At 39.2% G+C, this 26,807-nt stretch overlaps 1 protein-coding gene across 1 annotated transcript in view; it reads left to right on the top strand.

The window, feature by feature from the left end:
- Positions 1-26,807, top strand: part of Tnks2 (tankyrase 2) — a 67,914-nt gene that overhangs the window by 24,483 nt on the left and 16,624 nt on the right. Inside the window, 13 exon segments of the mRNA XM_059253755.1 lie at positions 820-1,006; positions 2,275-2,396; positions 5,398-5,489; positions 5,575-5,653; positions 9,163-9,334; positions 10,638-10,717; positions 14,949-15,094; positions 15,768-15,933; positions 16,981-17,200; positions 20,811-20,920; positions 21,704-21,892; positions 24,991-25,243; positions 26,142-26,224. Coding sequence (XP_059109738.1) covers positions 820-1,006; positions 2,275-2,396; positions 5,398-5,489; positions 5,575-5,653; positions 9,163-9,334; positions 10,638-10,717; positions 14,949-15,094; positions 15,768-15,933; positions 16,981-17,200; positions 20,811-20,920; positions 21,704-21,892; positions 24,991-25,243; positions 26,142-26,224 — 1,899 coding nt within the window.

Here is a 26,807-nt window from a genome sequence, read left to right as displayed (position 1 = left end):
TGATAATGGAAGTACAGTGTCAGAGTCAAACCACATATAAGAATTTTTTTATTTCCAGTTTCTCCTGCTCCCTGCTGCCTTACTCTCCAGTTGTCCAGTAACAGGCTAAGCAAATCACAATGTAATAAAGTTTAAAAAAAGAATCCAAACTAGTGATACAGCCTTAGTCTTAGGAACATTAATATGTGAAAAAGCTAAACACAAGACAATCTACTGTGCTTTGTTTTTTATGAAATTCAGAAACACATAAATATGGTACTAAAAGAAGGGGGCAAAAATTGTCAATGAAAGAAGCATAGCAAACACTTGGTGGTTGGTGGTAGTGGAGCACGCCTTTAATCCCAGCAGTTGGGAGGCAGAGGTAGGTGGATCTCTGTGTGCTCGAGGCCAGCCTGGTTTATGAAGGGAGTTCCAGGACAGCTAGAGCTATTATACAGAGAAACTGGGGGTTGGAGATTTAGCTCAGTGGTAGAGCACTTACCTATCAAGTGCAAGGCCCTGGGTTCAGTCCTCAGTTCGGGGGGGGGGGGGGGGGGGGGGGACACGGACGGACGGACGGATGGACCTTGTCTCAAAAAAACCAAAAAAAAAAGGTATGAATCTTGTTTCTTGTGTGGTGGAATAGATGTATATCTGTCAAAATTCACTAAGCTACACTCATTAAGAGTTCTGTTTTCCTGTATGTTAATTATACCTGCAAAAGGAAAGGGAGATTCTTGCAGAAGACGTTTTTTCCAACTTGCATGTTGTTAAACTACACAGGGTTAATCTAAATTCTCTTAAGAATTGCACATTAACTATACACCTTTTCTTCCCCAGCATGGTGCCTGTGTAAATGCAATGGACTTGTGGCAATTTACTCCTCTTCACGAGGCAGCTTCTAAGAATAGGGTTGAAGTGTGCTCTCTTCTCCTGAGTTATGGGGCAGATCCAACCTTGCTGAACTGTCACAATAAAAGTGCTATAGACTTGGCTCCCACACCACAGTTGAAGGAAAGATTGTCATGTGAGTATAAAAATGATGTTCAAGATGGATATGGTGACACATACCTTTAATCCCAGCACTTAAGAAGCAGATGTAGGTGGATCTTTTTAGTTCAGCCTGGTGTGCATGTAGTGAGTTCCAAGCCACCCAGGGCTACATAGTGAGACCCTGTCTTGAAGAAAAAAAAAAAAAACCAACATATGATACTTAGCTGAGATACATGACCTCAATGAGTGAGCTTTTTTTTTTTTTTTTTTTTTTTTAGGGGAATGTTTAAATAGTAAAAATATTTTCTTTAAGGATGGGTGTCTGTTTCTGTTTGCATAGTTAATAATTTAAATACTGGGTAGAAATATATTTGGCTTAGTTTTTAAATTTAAGAACTATGAATTATAGCCTTTGAGCCAGGCGGCATTGTACACCTTTAATCCCAGCACTTGGGAGGCAGAGCCAGGTGGATCTCTGTGAGTTCAAGGCCAGCCTGGTCTACAGAGTGAGATCCAGGACAGGCACCAAAACTACATAGAGAAATCCTGTCTCAAAAAAAAAAAAAAAAAAAAAAAAAATTATAGCCTTTGAATTTTACTCATATCTTTGGCACTTGCTAGTTAATTTTACAAAAAGTTGTCTTGTAAATATAGTCTCTGGATTGTGACATATAATATTCTTTACTACCTGGACCAAATTCTGTGGTTTTCTGTGTAGCTAAAGAAAATACAGTAAGAAATAAGCACTTGATTCAGATATAGTATTCCTGCATATAAATGAACAGCGTGAACTAAACTTGAATTATTCCAGAACAGTAAATTGATAATGAGTGGTTTCACAAATCTAATAAGTAAAAGAGAAGCATTGAAGTGCTTTAATTTTGTTCATCCTAAGGAGTTATTGATGAGCTAATGTTGATCCACAGTTACCTGATAGACCTGAACAAGATTATCTTATACTATAATACTAGCGGAGGGGTGATGCTTGCCCCTTTTTAAGTTCTCAGAACACTTTGCAGTGGGAATAGATTGTAATAGTGTAGATATCTCTAGTCTAGTTAGAGAATATCAACAGACCATGGATTTGCCTTGGCCTAAATTTATGTATATGCTTGGGAATGAATTGCGCCATGACTAATGGGAACTAGAATGCCATTGTGTCTATTAATTATTGTTATTAGTCTTATCTATAGAGCCTTAATCTGGCTATTTTGGAGATTACTTTGAAAATACTAGTATTGTGCAAGGCAAGCCTCATTACTATGATCATTTTCATGTGAATGCAAATACTTCTTTGTTTAGATGAATTCAAAGGCCACTCATTGCTGCAGGCTGCACGGGAAGCTGATGTTACAAGAATCAAAAAACATCTTTCTCTGGAAATGGTGAATTTCAAACATCCTCAAACACACGAAACAGCATTGGTAATGTTTCATACTTAAGCTTTTCAAATAAAATAACCAAAAACTAATCATAATGTCTGATTTTAGTGATAGCATTGTTTTTAAAATATCTGTTTGTTGGTGGCTGGTTGATGTTTTTGTTGTTGTTTTGGTTTTGTGAGTCTAGTGTCTTGTTGTATAGCCCAGATTGGCCTCATATTCGTGGTAGTCCTACCTCAGCCTCTCAAATGTTGAACTAGGCATTTGCTACCATGCTGAACTAAATCCAGTTACCCATCTATATATAAAGGAAATCTAAATAGCGTAGACAAATAGACCACCCACAAAACAAGTAAGTGGTCATTTGTGGTTTTCACAAGTTTGAATTTAGTATCTTAGAGTTACTTCCATTTACAAACTGGGCATGATACTGTGTACCTGGAATCCCAGGATCCAGAAGGCTAAGGTAGGGGGACCACAAGTTTAAGGCTAGCCTGAGCCACACTAGCAAGACTATCTTAAAAAGCAAGTGGAGGCAGGGCATGGAGTGAGAGAGGTGACTACTTTAAAAAGTAGAAATTCCAGAAGAAAACAGGAAACTCTGTTATATAAGCTTCATAGTGTTCTTTAGGTAGAAGGAAATGAGTAAAGTTGACTGGTAGATAATGTGTTTTCTTCCTTATGCCTTAATATAAACTGTGAAACTTGCCGCTTAACTTTTTTTTTAATTTATTTATTTTATTTACATTGGTGTTTTTGCCTGCGTGTATGTGTGAGAATGTCAGATCTTGGCGTTACAGACAGTTGAGTTGCCATATGGGTGCTGGGAACCCAGCTCCTCTGAATGGGCAGCCAGTGCTCTTAACTGCTGAGCCATCTCTTCAGCCCCCGACATTTAACTTTTTAAAATCCAAATTAAAAGGAAACTGAAACTCTAGACTAATAAAAACTGCTAAGCAGAAAATTAAAACCATAGCAGCATTAAACTAGTATGGAGAAGCTTAGAAAGACTAACAGTCATGGAAAATTTTCTAGTGTGAAAAATCTCATTATCTAAGGAGGATATCTTCCAACTCCCCAGTCACTGCCTAAAATCACAGATAGTGATGAACCCTACATATCATTTTTTTCTTACATAACCACACCTGAGATAGTTTAATTTATACTTTACACACAGTAAAATTAACAACCATACCAGTAGCTCTTAGTAAAACTTCAGTATACAGTATCTTTTCTGTCCTTCATCAGTTGAAGCTTTTCAGTTTAAAAAAAAAAGCACTTTACAGCTTTTCTCTGGCATGTCATAGTTGCCAGCAAAACTGCCCCTGTACTTTAGAGCCGTTAAGTAAAATAAGCACTTCTTGAACACAAACACTGTTACACTTCAGTTGATTCAATGATAACAGACAGCTGCAAAGTTACTAACGAGTAGGCAACATATGCAGCCTGTATACTCTGCACAAAGAGCAAAGGGCCGGATTTCATCACACTTCTCAGAAGCATGTTTATTTCTGGGGCTTTTCCGTGTAGTAGCAGATCATAATGATCTCAGGTAATAAAAGCAAAACAGCACAGTTGAAAGAATGTTTTACTGTGTGTGTTTTCCTCTAAGTATCCTGCTATAATGTCTTTAACTTTAAAACATGCTAGGATTTAAGTGTTCATGGGTAGTTGTGCAGGGGCAGTTTCTTCCTGTTTCTAGAGATTCCAGGCCTTTCCTAGGATGGACAGAAGAGTAGGACTCTGATTTGTTGTGGGTGTAATAAAAACTTCTTGGAAATAAACTATCTCTATTTTTTATTTATTTATTTTTTTATTTTTTTTGTATTCAGAATAAATGTTCTAGGGTATTACTCTTAGTGTGACAAAAGAACTGTGTACCAGTTAGATTTGACTTTATTGAGGGTAAAGGAATTATTTTGGTGACTGCAGCAATATCAAAAAAATGAATCAGGAACATAATTGTGAGGAACTGACAATGTATGATTAATAACAGGAGAACAGGGGCTGGGGATATGGTTCAGCAGTTAAGAACACTGGCTGCTCTTCCAAAGGTTGTGAGTTCAATTCTCAGCAACCACATCGTGGCTCACAACCATCTATAATGGGATCTGATGTCCTCTTTTGGCTTAAAGGCATACATGCAGATAGAGTATTCATATACATGAAATAAATAAATCTTTTTTTAAAAAAAACAAATTTCATTATTACTGTATGTTTAGAAGTATAGAGCAACTTTGCTTTAAAATTTTAACCAAAATTTTTAGCTCACAACTTTCAGATTTGGGTTTTGACAAATATTCATTCACATTGATTTGGTCAATTCTCAGTCAGATATTGAGTATCTGTTAGACAGCATTATCCAGATGTTGAGAATGTAAAGATTGTGCCATAACCATAGGTAATAAGTTTATAAAAGGCAAATCCCTACCCCCTTTCTCTTTCCCTTCTTGATACTCAGAAATGCTGCAGCCACAAGCAGTGCAGGTTGTGCCGAACAGGTAGTTCAAGTCCTTACTCTGCTGTGGACCAGTTAAGGAAGAACACATCTTTAGCAGCTAGCCCAGCAGTGCTGTTAAACCAGCAGGATTGAGAACAGAGCAGATGGGTATGCTTGTTCATGTAACAGCCCAAACTCTGGGCTGAGGACATACACAGCCCCATGGGAGAGCTGGGGTACCATCTCTGAAGCTGTGGATCTATTGTTAGCACTGCAAGAAGAAATGCTAACCTTTGAGTCTATCCTAACCTTTTAAATATAACATTCATCCTATCAGTAGTGGCATTTTCAAAACTGAGAACAAAGTTTAACCAGAATATTTAATAACACAAAGTATTTGGTCCTGAGGGATTTTCCGGCTGTGTCAGAATCTGTAATTACTACATGTTCTCTTCAATAGAAAGTTTTTCAAGAGCAAAGTTGGGTAAAAAGAAAACAAAGAAGTTATATTGCATTTATTATCCATGATTGGAAACACAAGTGTTCTTAAGTGAAAATGGTTCTGTATGGTCCTTGATTAATGCTGCAATTTGAATTATTTAGCATTGTGCTGCTGCATCTCCATATCCCAAAAGAAAGCAAATATGTGAGCTGCTGCTAAGAAAAGGAGCAAATACCAACGAAAAGACTAAAGAGTAAGTGTACCCTTGACCAGTAGATGTTATTAATATATTTTTGTATGGAAAATATACTTATTGTGGTTGGCCTTTTCTCTTTAAGATTCTTGACTCCTCTGCACGTGGCTTCTGAAAAGGCTCACAATGACGTTGTGGAAGTAGTGGTGAAGCATGAAGCAAAGGTACATCCTTTCTGGTAACCGTTGGTAATCCGGTCAGTCACTCTCTGATAAGTGGAGATCTAGCTCCTTAAACTAGTCATGCTATCATAAAGGGTTTTTTCTCTTAGGGTGGGGAGTAAAAGTACTTGCCACACAACACCCCTCAACCAAGTAGCCAACCCCATCTCAGCCATCTTCAGGGGAGCCAGGCCCAGAGAGGAAGTAGTTCAGAAGGAGCTTAGGTTGGGAGGGAATGGAGCATGGGGGGAGCTGGAGCAAGACCACAGCCCAGCCTGGTGGCGGCTGGTCGCCCTGCAGGCCCCATTCCCGCCTGGCATTGTCCTCCTTACAGCAGAAACACAGAACTTGTGAGTGCATGTCAGCTGTTAACAAGTGGTTTCTAGTACATTCTTGGCTTTGCTAAATTAAAAAAAAAAAATACTTGCCACAAAATTGTGAGGACCTGAGTTCAGATTCCCAGAATCCATGGAGCAGGAGATAGTGCTCCTGCAGCTAAATGGGAGACAGAGATGGAAGAGTGTCTAAATGCCTGTAGGCCAGCTAGCCTGGCATGTACAGTACCCAGTCTGCCTCAAACAAGATAGAGGGTGAGGAACCACACCCAAGGCTGTACTCTTGACCATCATGCATACATACACACGTGTGCACATGCACACACCACAACCCTCAATATGCAGAACTTCCCAAATCTATCTTTTGTTATTGTTAGGAAATTTATGTATCTATTCATATGTACGTTATTCCTATATGTCCTTTTTTCTCCATTCCTTTTAATTCACTGATCAACATTATACTTGACTTTTTCTAAACAGTACACAGAACACCTCTTGTCTTAGCAGGAGACCAGTTCTACTCTGGTTTTCTTTTCTGACCCGCATTTGAAATTCCTTTATTAATATAAATAACTCCTCTTATTTACCAGTGCAGACTTTGTACTTTCCATGATTTCTGTAAAAAGACAAAGAACTTGAATAGAAGAAGTAAAGAAATAATTTGAGTTAAAACAACATATGTAACCATTTTGATGAATTAACATTCTTTAGTTGACATTTATATGCAAAGCATTTTACCCCTTGTGTAAATAATTTTCTTACTCAATAGCTTTAAAATATAATTAATAATGAGTCCAGAGAAGTGGCTTAGTGTATAAAGTGCTTGCCATTCAAGCCTAACTACCTGAATTGGATCTCCTGGAATCTATGTGAAAAGCCAGGTGTGGTGGCACACATCTGTAATCTCAATGTTCTGATAGATTGGAGAGACAGGGAAGTTGGCCAGTTCACCAGCCAGCTAGCAGAGTGGCAGAAACAGTAAGAAGACCCTGCCTCAGCGTGGTGGAAGGTGAGCCCTGAGTCCCAGAAGATGTCCTCTGACTTCCACATGCTTTTACACACACACACACACACACACACACACACACACACACACACACTTTCAAAATTTTAATTTAAAGAATGCTTGGTAAAAGGTGTACATAGCAGAAATGACAGTTGATAGTTTACAGTTTTTAATTCAAAGACTTTTACCTTCTTCAAAGAAAATTTTTAGTGAAAATATAGTATGTGGTACAGAAATGGAGCTGCTATGAGTGAAGGGAAAAAAGAACAGGCCCTGAGTGGCCCTGAGACCTTATCCTCACAGGTTTGCAGGTCAGTTTTCTTACTTTTCCTTCCTTGGATTTCTCCTCTCTCAAGGAATTACTTAAATTTTTCAGTTTCTTTTTCTGTTACCTTTAATGTCCTAATCTCTGATTTCGGGAAGTTCCTGATAATGTATAAACGTGATTTTTCCTATTGTAAATTACTGAATAAAATAAAGTTGGTTTCTGCTTGACTGCTTGGCATCCTCATTTGTCTCTGCTCTGTGCCTTCTTGTGGATTGCTCTTTCCTTACATACGGCACACTACTTGAAGAGTATCCAGGCGCACACTGAGTCTGAGTTGTGAAACTTAGTGAAACAGTTGTGACTAGAGACCACTTACTTGCTTTTGTCCAGGACTTGGTAGTTTCTAAAAACCTGTGTCATAGTGTGAAGACTGAAGAAGTCCCAGGCAAACTAGCAAAATTGGTCACCCTGATATATATATTACTCAAAGCTTTCAGGGATTGTTTTTCAAAAAATATGGTTTAGTATGTGAGTAAACATTGCCCTGAGCATTTTAAATAGGGTTTCAGTTCTGTAGTCATGGACACTCACATTCTAGTTTTATGCTCATTGAGACCTTGCTATGTCCATCTTCAAATATTCTCTGCTGACATGAATTATTAATTAGCCAGTGTCTCAAAAGACACTGGTGGACATAGGATTGGTTAGTTATATATTGAATTATTCTCATGGTAAGGAGGCAGAGTGGAAATGAGGTGCTCTTAGAGGTCAGCTTATTTTCTTGTGAAGAGTTTCAAAGATACTTTCCAAATTGAAAGAACTTTACAAAAAATAATTCGGTACCCACTATCTGGATGCTATCACCAGCTATATTATGTTACATATCCGTCAACATGTATTTTTTGACACGTTTACAGATTACTGTGCGCATGCTAAATGCTCCATGTAGACACAGCAACTAGAGTTGAATGTTTGTTTATATATAGTTTTTCTGTAGGTACAAAAGTTATATGGGGTGAAATGTGCAAACCCTCAGTATGTATGTGCTGAATTTTAACAAATCTCTACATATATATGTGTGTGTGTGTGTGTGTGTGTGTGTGTGTGTGTGTGTGTGTGTATGTATGTGTATATATACACACATACATATATACATACAGTATATCTGTGTAACCATAATCTATTAAAGAACACAGGCTAAGGCAGAAATGGGTGATGGATAGTTCAGTGGTAGAGTATCTCAATGTGTAAGGCCCTGAATTCAGTCTATAACAGTGCTTCATCTCATATCACAAATGTGTACTCTTTAGTGTAAGGTTTTAGAGATTAGTATAATGTTTTAGAGATTGATCAGCATGTCCACAGTGCCTTTGTATTGCTGGTGAATGTTCCATTGTGGATATATAGTATGTTTATTCACATAATATTATACATGATACATGGTGTAGAAGGAATTAAATAGGAATGAGTATTTGAATACTAACTCACCTCTGGAGTTCTCCTTGGCTGTTGTATGTCTTGGAGCCAATCATAAAAATGATGTATCTCAAAGACCCATAAAATTTCAGTGGATGCAGTCTTTTCAGTCACTGTCTAGTTCTGAATAGTGTGAATTCATAAATGCTTTAAGGCTAAACAAAACTTAAATGTTGAACTTATTGTACTTGGCAACCCACGTGTTTAACCCAAAGTTGGATCTACATTCTTGATACTAGTTTTCATGGATTGGTGAATTTGTACTCTAGTATTGAATGGGAAAAATGCCTCCTTTGGCACTGGACAGTTGGTTTCTTTAAAAAAAAAAAAAAAGCTAGAAACTTTTAGTAGTAAGTATTAAGTGCTAATTGGATGATTTTAGATGGTGCACCGCAATGCTAATTTCAGTGTTTTCTGTATTATGAAGGTTAATGCTTTGGACAGTCTTGGACAGACATCATTGCACAGAGCTGCACACTGTGGTCATCTGCAGACCTGCCGCCTGCTCCTGAGCTATGGGTGTGATCCGAACATCATATCCCTTCAGGGTTTCACCGCCTTGCAGATGGGAAATGAAAATGTACAGCAGCTGCTTCAAGGTATTGGGTGCTTCTCTGACATTCTTTTTTAAAGATTAACCTTTAAGGTTTTTCACATATCAGGTGTTAGGTGTAGGAGTTGATAATAAACAGAAAAAATTTGAGAAATGTTGGCCTTGTTAACTTAAAATTCTTATCTTATTATATTTGATACTTAAATGTCATTAAATTGTAATTTTGACTTTTGTTCAGTAGCATAGTCTGCCTGGTTTCTCTGAGTAAATAAAGCTGATTTGCCAGGCATGGTGGTGCACACCTTTAATTCCAGTATTCAGGATGCAGAGGTAGGCACATCTCTTTTGAGTTCCAGGACAGACAGGGTTGCATAGACCCGGTCTTTTTTTTTTTTCCTCATCTCTCCCCTCTCCTGCACTCCCCTCCCCTCCCTTTCCATAAGCACTGGGACTGTTTTCTTCTTTTTTTAGATCTTGAGTATGTAAGGCATGTATGTGTCTTCTAATAATGCATGTTACAATGTGATTCTTTTCATCTTGTCCCTGGCTTTATTATTTTGTTTATGGGAGATTTACCCTGGCACCTTCCCACATTAGTTTTTTATTTGGCTCTTCCTTTGATACACTGTTCTAGATGTTTATCCTAAGACATAAACATTTATCTCTGTTTTCTTTTAGTTCTTTTAAGGTTTAATTTTTAAACTTAAACCTTTACTGGAACTTCTTTTGTTGTACATATTTTTTTCAGAAATTTTGAGTTTTGAGTCACAGTTTTCATTGTTTTTGTTTTGTTTTTGTTTTTTTGAGGCAGGGTTTCTCTGTGTAACAGTTCTGACTGCCCTGGAACTCACTCTGTAGACCAGGTTGGCCTTGAACTCATAGAGTTCTGCCTGCCTCTGCCTCCTGAGTGCTGGGATTAAAGGTGTGTACCACCACTGCTGGCTCAAGACACAATTTTAAACTTGAAATGTCTAGCTACTTTCTAATCCAACTACACTCCTTAAAATTGAAAAAAAGCCTGAGGCTCTGGAAATTAAAGTGATTTGTCCAGGTTCAGATAACTAGTAGATAACTAGTTAATGTCAGAACCGTGTTTAGATTTCTGCTGGTTGCTCTTTACCAGTGCTCACACGTGGCTTGGTTAGAATGCAGGCAAGCTTTCACTTTGGTTGTGTTCCTTTACACCACCTAAATAACATATAGCTAGCACGCTTACACATTCTGTTCAGTGCATATTTGCAAAGTTCTAATAGCCTGAGTGTTTTCCCCTTTGTAAAATAGGACTGACTTCCTGGAAGCTTGGTCTAATTTTCTACATGGAAATTAACCTCTCTTCTCCCCGCTTCTAGAGGGCGTCTCCCCAGGTCACTCAGAGGCAGACAGACAGTTGCTTGAAGCTGCAAAGGCCGGTGATGTAGAAACTGTAAAGGTGAGAAACCCTCTTGAGTTTTTGTTAATCTTTGGTTTTTATTTTGGCATTGTTTAATAAATCTGTACTGTTACATCAAACAGCCTTATTAAAAAGACAAAAAAATACCAATTCCTATGCAGTAAGGAACACCGAGAAATGGGGGTATTTCACGTGTATTTTAGAAAATACCACATTCACAAGTTTTAGTAATCTTCTTGTAGCATAAAATGCAGTTGTCTTAAAGGCCTCACTTGTCCCTATAAAAGGAGAATAAGGGGCTGGAGAAACACTTCAGAAATTAGAAGCACTTGGCAGCTCTTGCAGAGGCCCTGCATTCAGTTCCCAGCACCCAGATGGTAGCTTACAATCATGGATAACTGGGTCCAGGGATGTAACACCCTCTTCTGACCTCCATGTGCACCAGGCACACATGTGGGGCACAGACAAACATGCAGGGAAAACATTCATAAACATAAAATCATCTTTTTTAATAAAAAATTATTTTAAGGATAAGTAAGTATGGACCAAGCATGATAGTGCACAATCCCAACACTAGGGAGGCTCAGAGAGGAAGATTAAGGGTTATAAGGCAGCCCGAGCTACTTAGGAAGACTCTATCTAAAAGCAGTACTAAGAAAAAGAAGAAAGTTTCATGTTGCTGTCCATTACTGTTTATATGACACATAGAACAACAGGAACCAGGTGCAGGTATCTGTACAGACTCCTCCTGCCTGTGGACCCATTGTGACTGTGTGAGCATAGTGTTAGCACTGCTCAGAGCCGTTCAGTCTCTTTCTCAGCTGAACTGTATTTCTTTTCTCCTACAGAGTGCCAGACTGCTTGTCTGTCCCATCCTGTCAGCAGTCCCCCAGAGTCCCTTCCCTCAGACTCTGTTTGGACTTGTGCCATTCACACATGGCTGTCCTGCTGTCCGTGTTGTGTGTCCCTGTTATGTACAGAAATGTATGTCTGGGTTTTAAAAGAGCAAGGCTCACAATTCAAGTAATACAAATCAGAATTTGACTCATCTGTTTCATGAAGTAAATAATTCTTCAGTAGTGCAGTAATACTGTTTCAGTTTTCAAAACTAGCCAGGAGAAAAGCCTTCTTATTTTTTTATTGTTTTATTTCTCTCCTTAAAGACTTTTCAGGACTGGGCTGCTCCAAGTTGAGGGAGCACTCGTGTACATAAGAAATGTTATAGAGCTAGGTGGTGGTGGTGTACACCTTTAATCCTAGCACTCAAGGCTGACCTGAGTTCTAGGACAGCCAGGGCTACACAGAAAAACCTTGTGTCAAAAAACAAAACCAGGTTTTGTATTACCTAATTTGTGGCAGAAGCAGCTGTTTGAAATAATTTTGTTGAATTTCTACATAGTAGATTTTCTACAGATTTATATAGTTATTTTTTTAAGATACACAAGCCAGACATGGTAGCACTTGCCTTTAATCCCAATACTAGGGAGGCAGAGCAAGGTGAATCGCTTTGAATTTAAGGTCAAAAGACTTGTTAGGGTTACACAATGAGACCCTGTCTCAACAACAACAAAAAAGACTTACAAATATTGGTCTCTTTCTAGAGCTCTGAGAGTTTCTTCCCTGATCTTTTAAGTGGGCTAGGTGTTTGGGGGGTGCATGGTGTGTATTCTCTCCTTCCACCTTTACAGAGGTTCCAGTGATCACACTCAGGTCTCCAGACTTGCACAGCACCCGTACCAGCGGAGTCGTCTTGCTAGCCCTGAATGAGAGTGCACATGATCCACTCACTGCTGTGCCAATGTGAATAGAGATACCACATGCAATGAGGCTTTCTGATTTGTTTTTCATGAGTCAAGTGATTGTGTTTTATTAAATTCAAGATATTTATTTAAGTTAAAACTAGATCATTTTATTTGTATATGTATGTAAATGAAGAGCCTGATGAATTTTAAATGTTAATTTACTTATAGACCATGAAAGTATTTAATAAGCATAAGACTTAACATTACCAGAAGTGGTGGCATACTCTTACGATCCCAGCACTTGGGAGACTGAGGTAGGGGGTCACAGTTTGAGACCAGCTTGTGCTAATTCTTTTTTGTTGTTGTTGGCGGTGGTTTTGATTTTAGTTTAGGTTTTTTGTTTGTTTTTTGTTTTTTAAAAAAGTATAAACTCTGTTTTCATCCGAATAGGAGCCTAGAGAGAAAAGACATGAATTTAAAATACAAATTGGACTTAGAAAACAAAGTAATGCCATTGAGTTAAGGAAGACACCCATTTCTCTCTGTGATAAGCATTAGGCTAGCTTCATTGCCCTCTGACTCTGAAATCATTTGGAAATGTATCTCTTACCAGCTTTTCTGTTTCTTTTCTATTTTAGGGCATGTGACTCTGTATGAATTACTAGGATAGGAACATTCACCATACTACCCAGTGAATATTTACATTTTTACTTAGATTTGTTTACTATTGATCTATCAGGTTACATCATTTTCTGGATACCCATAATACCTCACAAAAACAACCTAAGAAAGGAAGGGTTTATTTGGGCTTATAGTACAAAGTACAGTCCAGCATGGAAGCAGGAGCTTGGGGTAGCTGGTCACATTGCATCTGCAGTCAGGAAGCAGAGATCAGTGAACACAGATTTTGAGCTCATTTTCTCCTTTTTATTCCATCCAGGACACCAGGCCATGAAATGGTGTCATCCACAGTTACAGTGGGTCTTCTTAATTAATAGATGGTTCCTGGCAGGCGTGCCGAGCGAAAGGCTTGTCTCCTAAGCTATTCTAAGTCATCCAGCCTGACTCTATTAACTGTAACAGTCCCCAATAGCAGAGTGGGCAGTATTAAATTGAAAAGGTATTAAAATGATGTGTGGTAACTACCACTTGTGGTAACAGCTGGTTCACAGTGGAAACACTCATTCCTAGATCATGTTTCAGACCCACTAAAACACTGCTTTGGTACTGGAACCTCACTCATTGAATCTAGTGTATTTTGTAAGCTCAGAAAAGCTTTGCCAGTTTGTAGCTCTCTTTGGGATAAAACCGCTGATGGGGCTTACTGAACTTATCCTTGTTCTCAAGGTACACTTAGTAAAATGATTCTTTACTAATGCTGATACTCTTTTGACTCTCTAAGCATTCATTGTCTGTTGTCTGTTTTATTCCCCTAAATTCTCTGCATAGTACTCAAGAATATTTGGGGTATTACTTTTGATTGAGCTAGGCTTACTCATCTGAACCAAAGAACACAAGAAAATAATTTTAGCAATTATTTTCTTAGTTCTCCACGGATGGTATATAGCCAAGAACATTTTGTTAGTTCATTTTATTTATTTATATATAGTTCAGAATGAGTCATTATCTTAAATGTGGTTCCTTGGCTGCTAGATCACCTAGAAACTTGGTAGGAATGCAAATTTACAACCCCAGACACTGACTTAGAAAATTTGGAGATAAGACCAGTGTATGTCAAAATTGTGAACCACTGGTCTGCAGCATCACTTCTCAGACTTTAATATACTTACAGTAGAGGTCTTACTAAAATGTAGATCTGCTGTGGGGTTTTTAATTTGTTGTTTGTTGGAAAGTCTTACCATGCAGTCCAGACTGGCTTGGAACTCATAATCCTCCTGCCTTCACCTTCCAATGCTGGGATTACAGGCATATTTTACCTTGCCTGGCTTAAAATGTAGATTCTGACTGTAGATATGGATTTGGGACTCTGAATTTTTCTTTAGTGCTGCTGTGATCTAGTGTGCTATTACATGTGTTTACCACCAAATGGAAGTTACAGTGATATTCTTTGACATTACGTTATTACTTTGATGTTACATTATCAATATATGAATAGTAAGTTTTACTACCTTTCAAAAAAGTAGAACATAAAAGTATATATGAGAGGACCAGAAGAATTCTCAGTAAATGGCAAGCTGAAATAAGAATAGTTTCTGAAATAACTTATTTAATGAAATAAGAAAATGAGACAGGGGCTGGAGAGATGGCTCAGGGGTTAAGAGCACTGACTGCTCTTCCAGAAGTCCTGAGTTCAATTCCCAGCAACCACATGGTGGCTCACAACCATCTGTAATGAGATCTGGTGCCCTCTTCTGGCCTGCGGTCATACATGCTGTATACATAATAAATAAATAAATCTTTAAAAAGAAAAAAGAAAGAAAATGAGACAGACATTTGAAATTTCTATTAATTGTGTTAAAACGACATGAGACTATGTAGCATTGTGTGTGCTGTGTTCAATCCTACAGAAACTGTGTACTGTTCAGAGTGTCAACTGTAGAGACATAGAAGGTCGTCAGTCAACGCCACTCCATTTTGCAGCTGGATACAACCGAGTGTCTGTGGTGGAGTACCTGCTACAGCATGGAGCTGATGTGCACGCTAAAGATAAAGGGTAGGAAACAACTGCCATGGTTCTTCTACCTTACCCTTTACATGACCCTGGAAAGCTACAGAAGACTTTCATGATAAATGATAAAAATACTTCTGTCTTTGAATGTCTAATTTTGTTTTCTAACATTGGTACAATGATAACTTATTAACTTCAGTTAAAGCTTCATGCTGAGCGTGGTGGTGCATACCTGGACTGGGGAAGTTGAGGCAGGAGGATTACCACAAGTTTGAGACTAATGCAGGCTACATACAGTATGGGACCCTTTCTTTAAAAAAAAAGTAAATGACTCAAGTTTACATTAAGATTAACTTGTATAATGTCTTGTCATTTTATAATTGCCAGAGATTTCATTTTTGCGATTTTGATACTGACATTAATGTATTAAAGTGTTTAGTGTTCATTGAGAATATTTGAAAATTTTTTGTTACTCTCAAAATTGTTTTTGTTAAAAATACACAGTGCTAGATGTTGAGTCTATATGTGAATGTTTATCATAGTCTCTACATTTAAAATATTTTGAAAAAGTCTTTTCCTGCTTTCTGTAGGTTTAAGTTCTACAGAGTATTACCAGTATACTCCCTTAGGCAATTCTAAGAAATGTCTTTCATTGGTTATGTATAATTCCTGAGATTAAACCATGTTTTCTGCCATTACTTCTCATTGAACTTTTCAGAGGCCTTGTGCCTTTGCACAATGCATGCTCCTATGGACACTATGAAGTTGCAGAACTTCTTGTCAAGCATGGAGCAGTAGTTAACGTAGCTGACCTGTGGAAGTTCACACCTTTACATGAAGCTGCAGCAAAAGGAAAATATGAAATATGCAAGCTTCTGCTCCAGGTATGCTGAAGTCATTGCTATGGACAATGTGAATTACCTAAAATATTCAGATTATCTTTCAAATACCACTGCTATAAAATTTAAACTAATGAAAGTAGGAGAGGAAGGTACCTAATGCTGAACTGGATTTCAAAGTAAATGTCATGAGCATTTTTATTTTTGAATCTACATATATATTTCCCAGCATAGGGGTTTTATTTCTATAGCCACCTACTATGTGGTAGTTCTGGTTGCTATCAGATTTTCCTGTTTGGTAATCCAACCTCAAATTACTTGACTTATTTGATTATGTCGTTTATAAGCCCAATTTGTTTAACATTCTATAAAATTGATGGTCCTGGTCTAATATAGATACAGATACTTGGCTATAAAATATTGCAGCATAGATTCATTCACACAGTGTTTGTGAAAAGGAAAAAATGCAGCTAGGTGTGGTGGTGCACTCCTTAAAACCCAGCACCTGGGCTTCAGAGGCAGGTGAGTTTTTATCAGTTCAAGGCCAACCTGGTCCTCCAAGTGAGTTTCCAGGCTACATGGTTGAGATCTTGTTTTTAAAAAAACGGAAAAATGCAATCATGCATTGTGTGATAATTCAGTCAATGATGGGCTACATTTTTGGCAGTGGTCCCATAAAATTATCATGAGATACGGATGTATCTCAGTTGGTAGAGTACCTGTCTAGCATGCACAAGTCTGGGATTTATTCCCAGCACCACATGGACAGACTCAGTGGTACATACCTGTATTCTCATTATGTAGAAGTCAGAGATAGGAAGATCAGGGTCAGCTTCAACTACAGAATAAATTTCAGAAGACTAGCCTGTGCTGCATAAGAGTCTGTCTAAAATAATAGTAATTTTTAAATTGTATAACTGAAAACTTTTAATGTAGTTTACCTATTCTTAGATACATACTTATATTTAAACGTCATTAACAATGAGGTTAGATTTAGTATAAAATGATTTTCCTTGCTCTGGTTATTTTCTCAATGACAAAATAAACACTGACCCACCTCTTCCCCCAACCCCTTTTTTTTCTCATGCCTAGCATGGTGCAGACCCTACAAAGAAAAACCGAGATGGTAATACTCCTCTGGATCTTGTTAAAGATGGAGACACAGATATCCAAGATCTACTTAGAGGTGATGCAGCTTTGCTAGATGCTGCCAAGAAGGGTTGTTTAGCCAGAGTGAAAAAACTGTCTTCCCCTGATAATGTAAATTGCCGTGATACCCAAGGTCGACATTCTACACCTTTGCATTTGGCAGGTAAATGAGTGAAACTAGATTTAGGCTGGTGACATCTAAGATTATTTTTATTTATTTATTTTATTTTTTTAATGGGGGATGGTATGGGGGGTCAAGGTTAAAGAACAGTGTGTTAGAGGTTATTTTTTCTTTTCTTTCTTTTTTTGTTTTTATGGTTTTTCGAGACAGGGTTTCTCTGTTTAGCTTTGCGCCTTTCCTGGAACTCACTTTGTAGACCAGGTTGGCCTCGAACTCACAGAGATCCGCCTGGCTCTGCCTCCCGAGTGCTGGGATTAAAGACGTGCGCCGCCGCCACCACCACCCAGCGAGGTTATTCTTTCTATCTTGTGGGTTCCTGGGATCAAACTCAGGTTGTCAGGCTTGGTGGTGGATGCATTTACCTGCTGAGCCATTTTTACCATCCCTAAGACTCATTTTTACTCTTGAGTAAAGTATTTCCTCTAAGTAAACTTGAAAGATACAAGTCAAATTATCTACCAAAGCTTTCATTTCACTTCCTTTGGCACTGATTACATTCAGGAAGAACAGTTGCCAGATGTAGTGGTGCATGCTTTTATCCCAGCAGAGGCAGGCAGATCTGTGTGAGTTCAAGGCCAGCCAGAGCTACATAGTGAGACCCTGTCCCAAGAAAAAAAGAGAGAGAAAAAAATCAGTAAGAACAGTTGATAGGCTCTGCCGATCACTCTGAACTTTGGAATCCTTTCCGTGAGATCACTACATTGGTTAATGTTTGAAGAGAGTTAGGAAAAACGTACCTTCATAAATTCTGCCTTCTTCATAGAAAACTAAAGTTTTCGTTTTCTAGTGATAGCTGAGTGTAAGCTGCAAAAATGAATGTCTTTGCCGGGCGGTGGTGGCGCACGCCTTTAATCCCAGCACTCGGGAGGCAGAGCCAGGTGGATCTCTGTGAGTTCAAGGCCAGCCTGGGCTACCAAGTGAGTTCCAGGAAAGGTGCAAAGCTACACAGAGAAACCCTGTCTCGAAAAACCAAAAAAAAAAAAGAATGTCTTCAAAGACTTCCCTTCCACTATGTAGGTTCTGGGGATCAAACTTAGATTATTGGGCCTGGCAGCAAGGGGCCTTCCCACTGAGCCATTTCACCAGCCCCAACTTTTATAAGCTTTTTTGTGGTATATATATTTTATATATATGTGTATGGATGTATGGCTGGTCTTGCTTTGGACTGCCAGCTCCCAAATAATGATCTGCAGACTTATTAATTAATTAGGAAAGCTTGGCCTTAGCTCTTATAACTTAACCCATTTATAGTAATGTACAGTCTTCTACATGGCTCATTACCTCTCCTCCATACTGTATGTCCGATTACACACACACACACACACACACACACACACACACACGCACACACACGCACACACACGCACACACCTGCCACCTCTCGCTTGTGAATCTCTGCCTGAGTTCCTATCTCTGCCGGGAAGTCCTGCCTATCCTTTCCTGCCTAGCTATTGGCTGTTCAGCTCTTTATTAAACCAATCAGAAGGTGCTTTGGCAGAGACACAGCTTCACAGTGTACAAAATGATTATCCCACAACATGAGTTTTGCGTTCATGGATGTCTGTGTACCACATGTGTGCCGGATACTTGTGGAGGTCAGAATAGGGCATTGGATCCCCTAGAACTGGAGTTACAAATAGTTGTGCGCTGCCTTGTGGATGCTGGGGACCAAATCTAGATCCTCTGCAAAAACAAGTGTTCATAACTGCTCAATCATCTCTTCAGCCCCTTATCTTGAATATTTGACATTACTGTTTTGTTTGTTTTTTTAAGATTTATTTTATGTATATGAGTGCTTTATCAACTTCATGCCAGAAGAGGACATCAGATCCCACTGTAGATGGCTGTGAGCCACCTTGTGGTTGCTGGGAATTGAACTCAGGATCAGTAAAGCAGCCATCTCTCCACCCCTTAGCATTACTATTTTAAATCCACATTGACTTTGTAAGTTGCAAATACATTGTTTTGTTTCTTGAGACAGGGTTTCTCTGTGTAGGCTTGGCTGTCCTTGGAACTATCTCTGTAGACCAGGCTAGCCTGGAACTCAGAGAACCCACCTGCCTCTGCCTCCTGAGTGCTGGGATTAAAGGTGTGTGCCACCACTGCCTGGAGTTGCAACTATATTTTATACATAAAATGTGTCTACCCACTTCTAATAGTGTTAATACTACAGCTTGGGCTGTGAAGAAAGTCATAAAATGTTTGCCATGCAAGCGTAAGAACTTGTTCACATTCCCAGCATTGAGGGGCAAAGATAGAGCATCCCTGGAGCTTGCTGGCTACCTGACTAGCTGAGTGAGTGGGCTCCAAGTTCAGTGAGAGACCTTGCCCCAAGTAATCAGGTTGGGGATCTGTGAGAAGCCTGACAAACTGCATTCAATATCCGTGACCTACATAGTGAAAGGAGAAAGTCAACTCCCACAAGTTTTCTGACCTTTGGTGTATACCACAAACATGCACAGATAATAATACACATTTTTTCTAAATTGGAAAGTGACTGGGCCTGGTGATGCACACCTTTAATCCCAGCACTTGGGAGGCAGAGGGAGGTGGATCTCTGAGTTGGAGGCCAACCTGGTCTAGAGAGTTGCAGTACAGCCAGGACTACACGGAAAAGCCATGTCTTGAGGGATGCAGGGGAGGGCAGAGAGCAGTCTATAATCATGTGTCTAGAGATACTTTGCCATAAGATAACTGGCAGCTAGCTGACAAGATACAGGTTTTATCATGAAGCTTTCCTCTTTGGTCTCAGTAGTGCTGAGGTCTCCTAAGTGCTCTCCTTAGGCTGAAGCCTGTCCCTATAAACTCCTGAGAAAGGGATGCTTCCTGTTTTGCAGCTAGATGATTGGGTGCCTGTGATTTTTAGCCCTTGGGATCATACACCTGAATTAGAGCATTGTATGTAACAACCATGAAGGCAGGGCCTTTGGTAGAGAAGTGCTTGCTTTCTTGCTTGCTTTATTTATTTATTGCTTTTATTGATTCTTTGTGGATTTCACATTGTGCATCCCGATCCCACTTAGCATCCTGTCCCCTCATGTCTGCCCTCTACCCTTGCAACCCCTCCCTCCCCAAACAAAAGCAAATTTAAAAGGAAAAACAAAACAAAACAAAAATTAAAAAAATAAAAAGAATCTGATCATGGAAGCTGTAGTATGGCCCATTAAGACACACAGTTTACCCTTTAGTCGATGCATCTTTACTTACAAGTGTTCATGACCCTGAGTCATTGGTCTGGGTCGAGGCCTCTGGTTTCTGCCACAACACCGATAATGGGCTTTCACTGGGGCTCCTCTTGGATATCCTGTTGTCCTGTGCAATGGAGATCCTGCAGTTTTGGAGGTAGAGAAGTTTTCAATGGATAGAGGAAATCTTTCTGTAATTTGGTGGGTCTGCAAAACCAATGACTAACAATACCAAAAGCTTCTAACATTTTGGCCAGTGGAGGATTTTTTTTCCACAAGATTAAATACTATAATTTCAAACTTACATAAAATTTAGTAATATCTATTTAAAAATATATAGCTGTATAGTAATACGTAATGTTTCTACATTTGTTAGTGAAAGTAATGTTACTTCTTTTCTGAATTAGCTGGTTACAATAATTTGGAAGTTGCAGAGTATTTGTTGCAACATGGAGCTGATGTGAATGCTCAAGACAAAGGAGGACTCATTCCTTTACATAATGCAGCATCATATGGGGTAAGTTCTCCCGTGTTACCTTTAAAAATCTATGGTTTTTTTCAAAGTGGCTGTCAGTATCACAGTTTACATGGAATTTGATGTGACTTGTTTCACAAAGAACAAAATAAGAAGTTGTAGTTCTTAATCTACTATAAGCATGCTGTGTGTCATGACAATATATTTGTCATTTGTTGTAGTATCCTTGGCACCTGTCTCTTGGTTTTGATGAAATACTAATTTATGTGTGTGTGTCCAGAAAGTCCATAGGTTTCATAGGAATCTTTAGAGATTCAGATACATTGTTACGGACTTCCAGCAACCCTGAAGATTCTGGTCAGCGTTGGCCATTGTCAGTGGTCTAGTTTGAATAACTGAGGAAGGCTGCTAGTTTGTAAATTTATATTCACCTGTTACAATACACACTTTAGTTAGAAATCATTGAAGTTATATTAGTTTATTTTCCTATGTCAGATTCTGAACTGTAATTCTTAAGCAGCTACCCATAAGTTACAATGCTGAGAAAAAGTAGCTTTACTTTTCATTTCCAGGATAAGTTTGAAAATAAGAAGGTAGGTACAGAGCCAGGTTTTGTTTCATTTTGAGACATGGTCTCTCTACGTATCCCTGGCTGTCCTGGAACTCACTGTGCAGACCAGGCCAGCCTCGAACTCACAGAGATCTGCCTGCCTCTGCCTCTGGGATCAAAGGCATGCACTTCCACGTCCAGCTCAGAACCAGTTTCTTAAGAAGTGAAGTGCCATAAAACATTTCCAACTGTAACAGGAATATTTTCTTTTCCAGCATGTAGACGTAGCAGCTTTACTGATAAAGTACAATGCGTGTGTCAATGCCACGGACAAATGGGCTTTCACACCGTTACATGAAGCAGCCCAAAAGGGACGGACACAGCTTTGTGCTTTATTGTTGGCCCATGGAGCTGATCCTACTCTTAAAAATCAAGAAGGACAAACACCTTTAGATTTAGTTTCAGTAAGTGATGGGCTCTTTGAAAACTCAGAAAGTTCACATGGCATGCATAAGATGTCTGCGTAGTGAATATGGTTTTAGCTCAAATTTAAATTTAGGAATCCTTTGGTGTTGTGAAGTAGATATGTTATTAGTCAGTTATTGTATACTAAGTACTTCGGATATGGGGGAAAGAACAGTAGTTGAGAAACAACAGGCCCAGGTCCTCTGTAAATGCTGTTACAGTACATGGTACTATAGACTGAAGATCGTACCATCTTACCCAGTTAGGTCATTCATTACCTCAAGGTGTAGTTGCAAAGCCTGATACTAGCAGAGATTCCTTGTCCTTCCTCACTGCTTCTTCCTCCTGTTAGTGTTTACCCTACAAGAGCTGTCTGTGGGAGCCGGCTGGATGGCTCAGCTGGAAAAGGCACTGCCGTCAGACCTAACAGCCTAAGTGAAATCCCAGGACCCTCCCACAAGTTGTCCTGTGACCTCCACATGTGCACCTTGGCACACATGCACCCATACACATACTACACACAAAACAAACAAAATTAATGCTTGCTGTTTTTTAAGGTTTATAAAATAAACTGGGTTTTTCCTTTTCTTTCCATGGCTGCTCATGTAGGAGCCTTCTTTTTAGCTCCCAAGTCTGTGTCAGTCACTGGAATAGGAGGAGTACTCCCTTGCCTTTGCTACAGAGGTCACTGACCAGAGCAGTAAAGTAGAAGGAAGGAAGGTTTTGGTCATCCTTCCCACCCCGGATCTTCAGGATCTATTATGCAGTCCTGGCTGGCCTAGAGTTTTTTGATGTTTTGGGGTTTTTTTGAAAGATTTATTTTTATGCATATGTATGTGTCTATATGTGTTTATGTGCACCACTTGTATGCTGGTGCTAGCAGAGGCCAAAGAATGTCAGAACTTCTGGAATGAGAGTCACAGGAGGTTGTAAACCACTTGATGTGAGTGCCTGGAAACCGAATCTGAGTCCTCTGGAAGAAAAGCAATTGTTTTTGCTTTGTTTTGTTTTTTGCTTTTTATTTTTTTAAGTAAGTGTTCTTAAGCTCCTGAGCCATCTCCAGCCCTTTGCACCAACCTCTTGCCTGCCTCCTGAGTGTGCTGGGATTACAGGCATGTACCACCACACCCTGTAAGAAACATTTTGAAATGGGAAAGATAGTGTCTTCTATGGAGAGAGATTATCCCAACCGATTGACCCAGAAACTGATTTAGTTTGACTGTATTCAGATTTAAAGAGATGTTCCCCAGCAGGCTAATTAACCTAACCGTATTTGCACAAAGACTTCTTGGAAATGTCTCTTTGGTTCCAAGCTGATTAAGAAGTAAGCATTTAGAGTTCATTCCTCCCAGACATTGATTCACCATTAGTGGCTCTAGAGAATGCATAAGGCCTGGGGAGATGGATAACTGACTGAGAAAAGCACCTGTTGCACATATGGGAGCACCTGAGTTTGAATCCCCACAACAACCTACATAAGATCTGGATACATAGTAGGAGTCTATGTGAGAGAGGAGTTGGCTAGAAACCCAGGGCCAGCTAGCCTAGCACCACAGTGGTGATGAGACAGACCATCTCAAACATGGTCAAAAGTGAGAACCAATACCCCAGACTCCTCTAACTTCCACGTGCACAGATTTATACACTCATACACATGCATACAAATTATACACATACCCACAAAATAAAATTTTAAAGATGGTGAGCTTTGGAGTCAAATGGCTCTACCACTTAAAGTTGCAGTCTTGCTAGTTGCCTAGCCTGTAAAGTTTAAAAGCATCATCCAAAAGGTACAAAATATAGCTGGTTAGTGGAATTAAGCATAGTAATAATATCTAAAGCCTTTAGATAGTTTCAGGTACCAAAATGTACCGAATAAATGGTCTTTTTTATAGATAAATACTATATACAAGAGATGCACAAATTGAAGAGAGAAAGAAAGGTAAGGGTGTGGACATATAAATGACCAACCAAGAGAGCATCCCTGTTGATGATTACTTAGCATCTTTTTATATATTATTTTGTAATTGTTGCTGTTTATATATTGTGTACCCTAATAAACTTATCTGGGGGTCAGAGAGCAGAACAGCCACTAGATTAGACACAGAGGCCAGACAGTGGTGGCACACACGCCTTTAATCCTATCACTCGGAGGCAGGATCTCTGTGAGTTCAAGGCCACACTGGGAACAGAACCAGGTATGGTGGCATACAACTTTAATCCCAGCACTAGGAAGGAAGTGATGTCTGGGCAGAGAAAGGTATACATGCCTTTAATCCCAGGAAGTGATGGCAGGAAGCAGAAAGATATATAAGGTGTGAGTACCAGGAACTAGAGGCTTTTTAGCAGCAGTTCAACTGAGATCCATTCAGGTGAAGACTTAGAGGCTTTCAGTCTGAGGAAACAAGATCAGCTGAGTTGGCGAGGTGAGATTGGCTGTGGCTTGTTCTGTCTCTCTGATCTCTCAGATAAGTTTATTAAGGTACACAGTATATCAGCCGCAGTTTGTTGGGGAGAAGAGGCTCAGATGTGCTTTAGTGTACCTGTAGAAAGAAGTCAAAGGAGTCCGTTCTCTCGTTACACCATGTGGGTACCAGGGATCAAACTCAGGTCATGAGGCTTACTGGCAGCTACCTTCCCACTGGGCCATCTCTCCAGTTCAGTACTTAGTTTATTGTTTGAGTGTGGTAAATAGTTGTATGTCATTAGTGAAGCGGATATAGCCCCAAATAGGGTTGAAAGTTCTTTATCAATCAGTAGTTCTGTAATTAATTTCAGTGCCTTTCAGTCATGTGTTAAAATTAGCATTTTGTTCATTGTAGTTTGCAACATTTAGCAGTTTTTGTTTGTTCGTTTAATTAAATGTGACCTGGAAAGGGTGTTCTGAATTACGTTGTATATTAAGTGACAATTTAGCTAGCTGGGTATCAGCCTGTATATTTCGCTCTTAAAATTTTCTAGTATTTCTCAGTGTCGTATGATAACAGACCCAGTATGAATTTGCTAGGTTTGTCCTATTTTTATTGCATCTTATTAGGCATAGAGGAATTGTAAAGCTTGTGTCTGACAGATTTCATTTCCTTGAACTGTGTCCTAGGCCGATGACGTCAGCGCTCTCTTGACTGCAGCCATGCCCCCCTCTGCTCTACCTTCGTGCTATAAACCTCAAGTGCTCAATGGTGTGAGAAGCCCCGCAGCCACCACGGATGCTCTGTCTTCAGGTCCATCCAGCCCCTCGAGCCTTTCTGCAGCCAGCAGTCTTGACAACTTATCTGGGAGTTTCTCTGAACTGTCCTCAGTAGTTAGTTCAAGTACAACAGAAGGTGCTGCCAGTGTGGAAAGAAAAGAAGGTGAGAGTCCTGTAAAAACAACTATAGCTCCATGTTTGTCATTTAGAGTGTAGGAAATTGTCCTTTAAATCTTAACTACAACTCTATCAAATAGATTAATATAGGCTGAGAGTATTCACATTTTATTTTCTTGTATTCCTAATGTAAATAGAATTCCTGTAGAAACTCTCAAGTCAAAAGATAGTGAGCGTGGTACTGCTGACCTATTATTTATTTATTGTTTGTTTGTTTGTTTGTTTGCTGGTGTGGGTGTGCAAGCATGTGTGCAAATTCCATGCCATGGTATGTGTGTGGAGATCAGAGGACAGCTTTGAAAAGTAGGTCCTTTCCTTCCCCCTTTAAGTGGGTTCCAGGGATTGAACTCAGGTTGCCAGATTTACACAGTAGGTGCCTCTACCCACTAAGCCACCGCCCGGCCCTGACCCATTCTTTTGATGTCAGTTTTCCCCAGTCACATCCATCTTACTCTACACAACATCATAAAACTTGTTTTCATAAATTTTGTTGTAAAGGAACCTGAAAGAAGGCTGATTTTTTTTTTTTTTAAAGATAAGACTAAAAGTAAAATTTAAAATGAAAGTAAAGTGGGAAATGTTTAAACTTGAGAAGGCTCACTACTTAACTATTTAAGCTGAGCATGGTGACACACACCCAGACACTCTGAGTTTGAGGCCAGCCTGGTCTTCATAGGGCGTTGCAGGCTAGCCAAGGCTATATAGTGAGACCCTGCCTCAAAAAAAAAAGTTTATAGAATTCTTGTTAGTTTTTGGTATAGCATAAGTGGCTGTTAGTATTTGCTTCTTTGATACATTCTTTACATATATAGTAGCACAACAGAGCTTTTATGTTTTGTACAGTGTTGTGATGTGAAATTTTGTTCTGAACTTTTTCCTCCCAGATCCAGGAGTAGATTTCAGTATAACTCAGTTCATAAGGAATCTTGGGCTGGAGCACTTAATGGATATATTTGAACGAGAACAGGTGAGTAAATGAATTGTATTGTTTGGTTTAGTGTTTCATAGAAACTCAAGAAAATCTGGGAAATGCTTGAAATTGCTTAAACCTTATAAGCTATTGGGAAATGTTTTTATAGGGTGTCTGTTGTATTTAGTGCTGGGCACTGAACCCTGGGCCTCCTACATGATGAGTGTACCGTGTACTATGGACAGGAATTTGAATGTGCCAGTCATACATTTCAACTTTTCTGAGTAGCCCCAGTTTAAAGTATTCCATCAGGATATATGTATTTATCCTTTTTAAGATTTACTTAATGTGTGTGAGTGTTCTGCGTGCTTGTATATGTATGTACACCACATGCATGCCCGGTGCCCGTGGCGGTCAGAAGAGGATGTCAGATCTCCTGGAACTGGAGTTATGGATGATGATTGAAAGCCACCGTGTATGTACTGGGAACCAAACCCCAGTCCTCTGAAAGATTAACAAGCTGTCTCTCTAGCCTCTGCATGTACTTATTTTGTTGTTATTGCTGTTGTTATTTTTCAGAAATTATAATTACTGTAGACTTGAACATGCAGTGACCTGCAGTCTAGTTATGGAGATGGAG

The sequence above is a fragment of the Peromyscus eremicus genome, chromosome 1 (genome assembly GCF_949786415.1).
Source record: "Peromyscus eremicus chromosome 1, PerEre_H2_v1, whole genome shotgun sequence".
Classification (NCBI taxonomy): domain Eukaryota; kingdom Metazoa; phylum Chordata; class Mammalia; order Rodentia; family Cricetidae; genus Peromyscus; species Peromyscus eremicus.
This window is presented reverse-complemented; position numbering and strand designations above follow the sequence as displayed.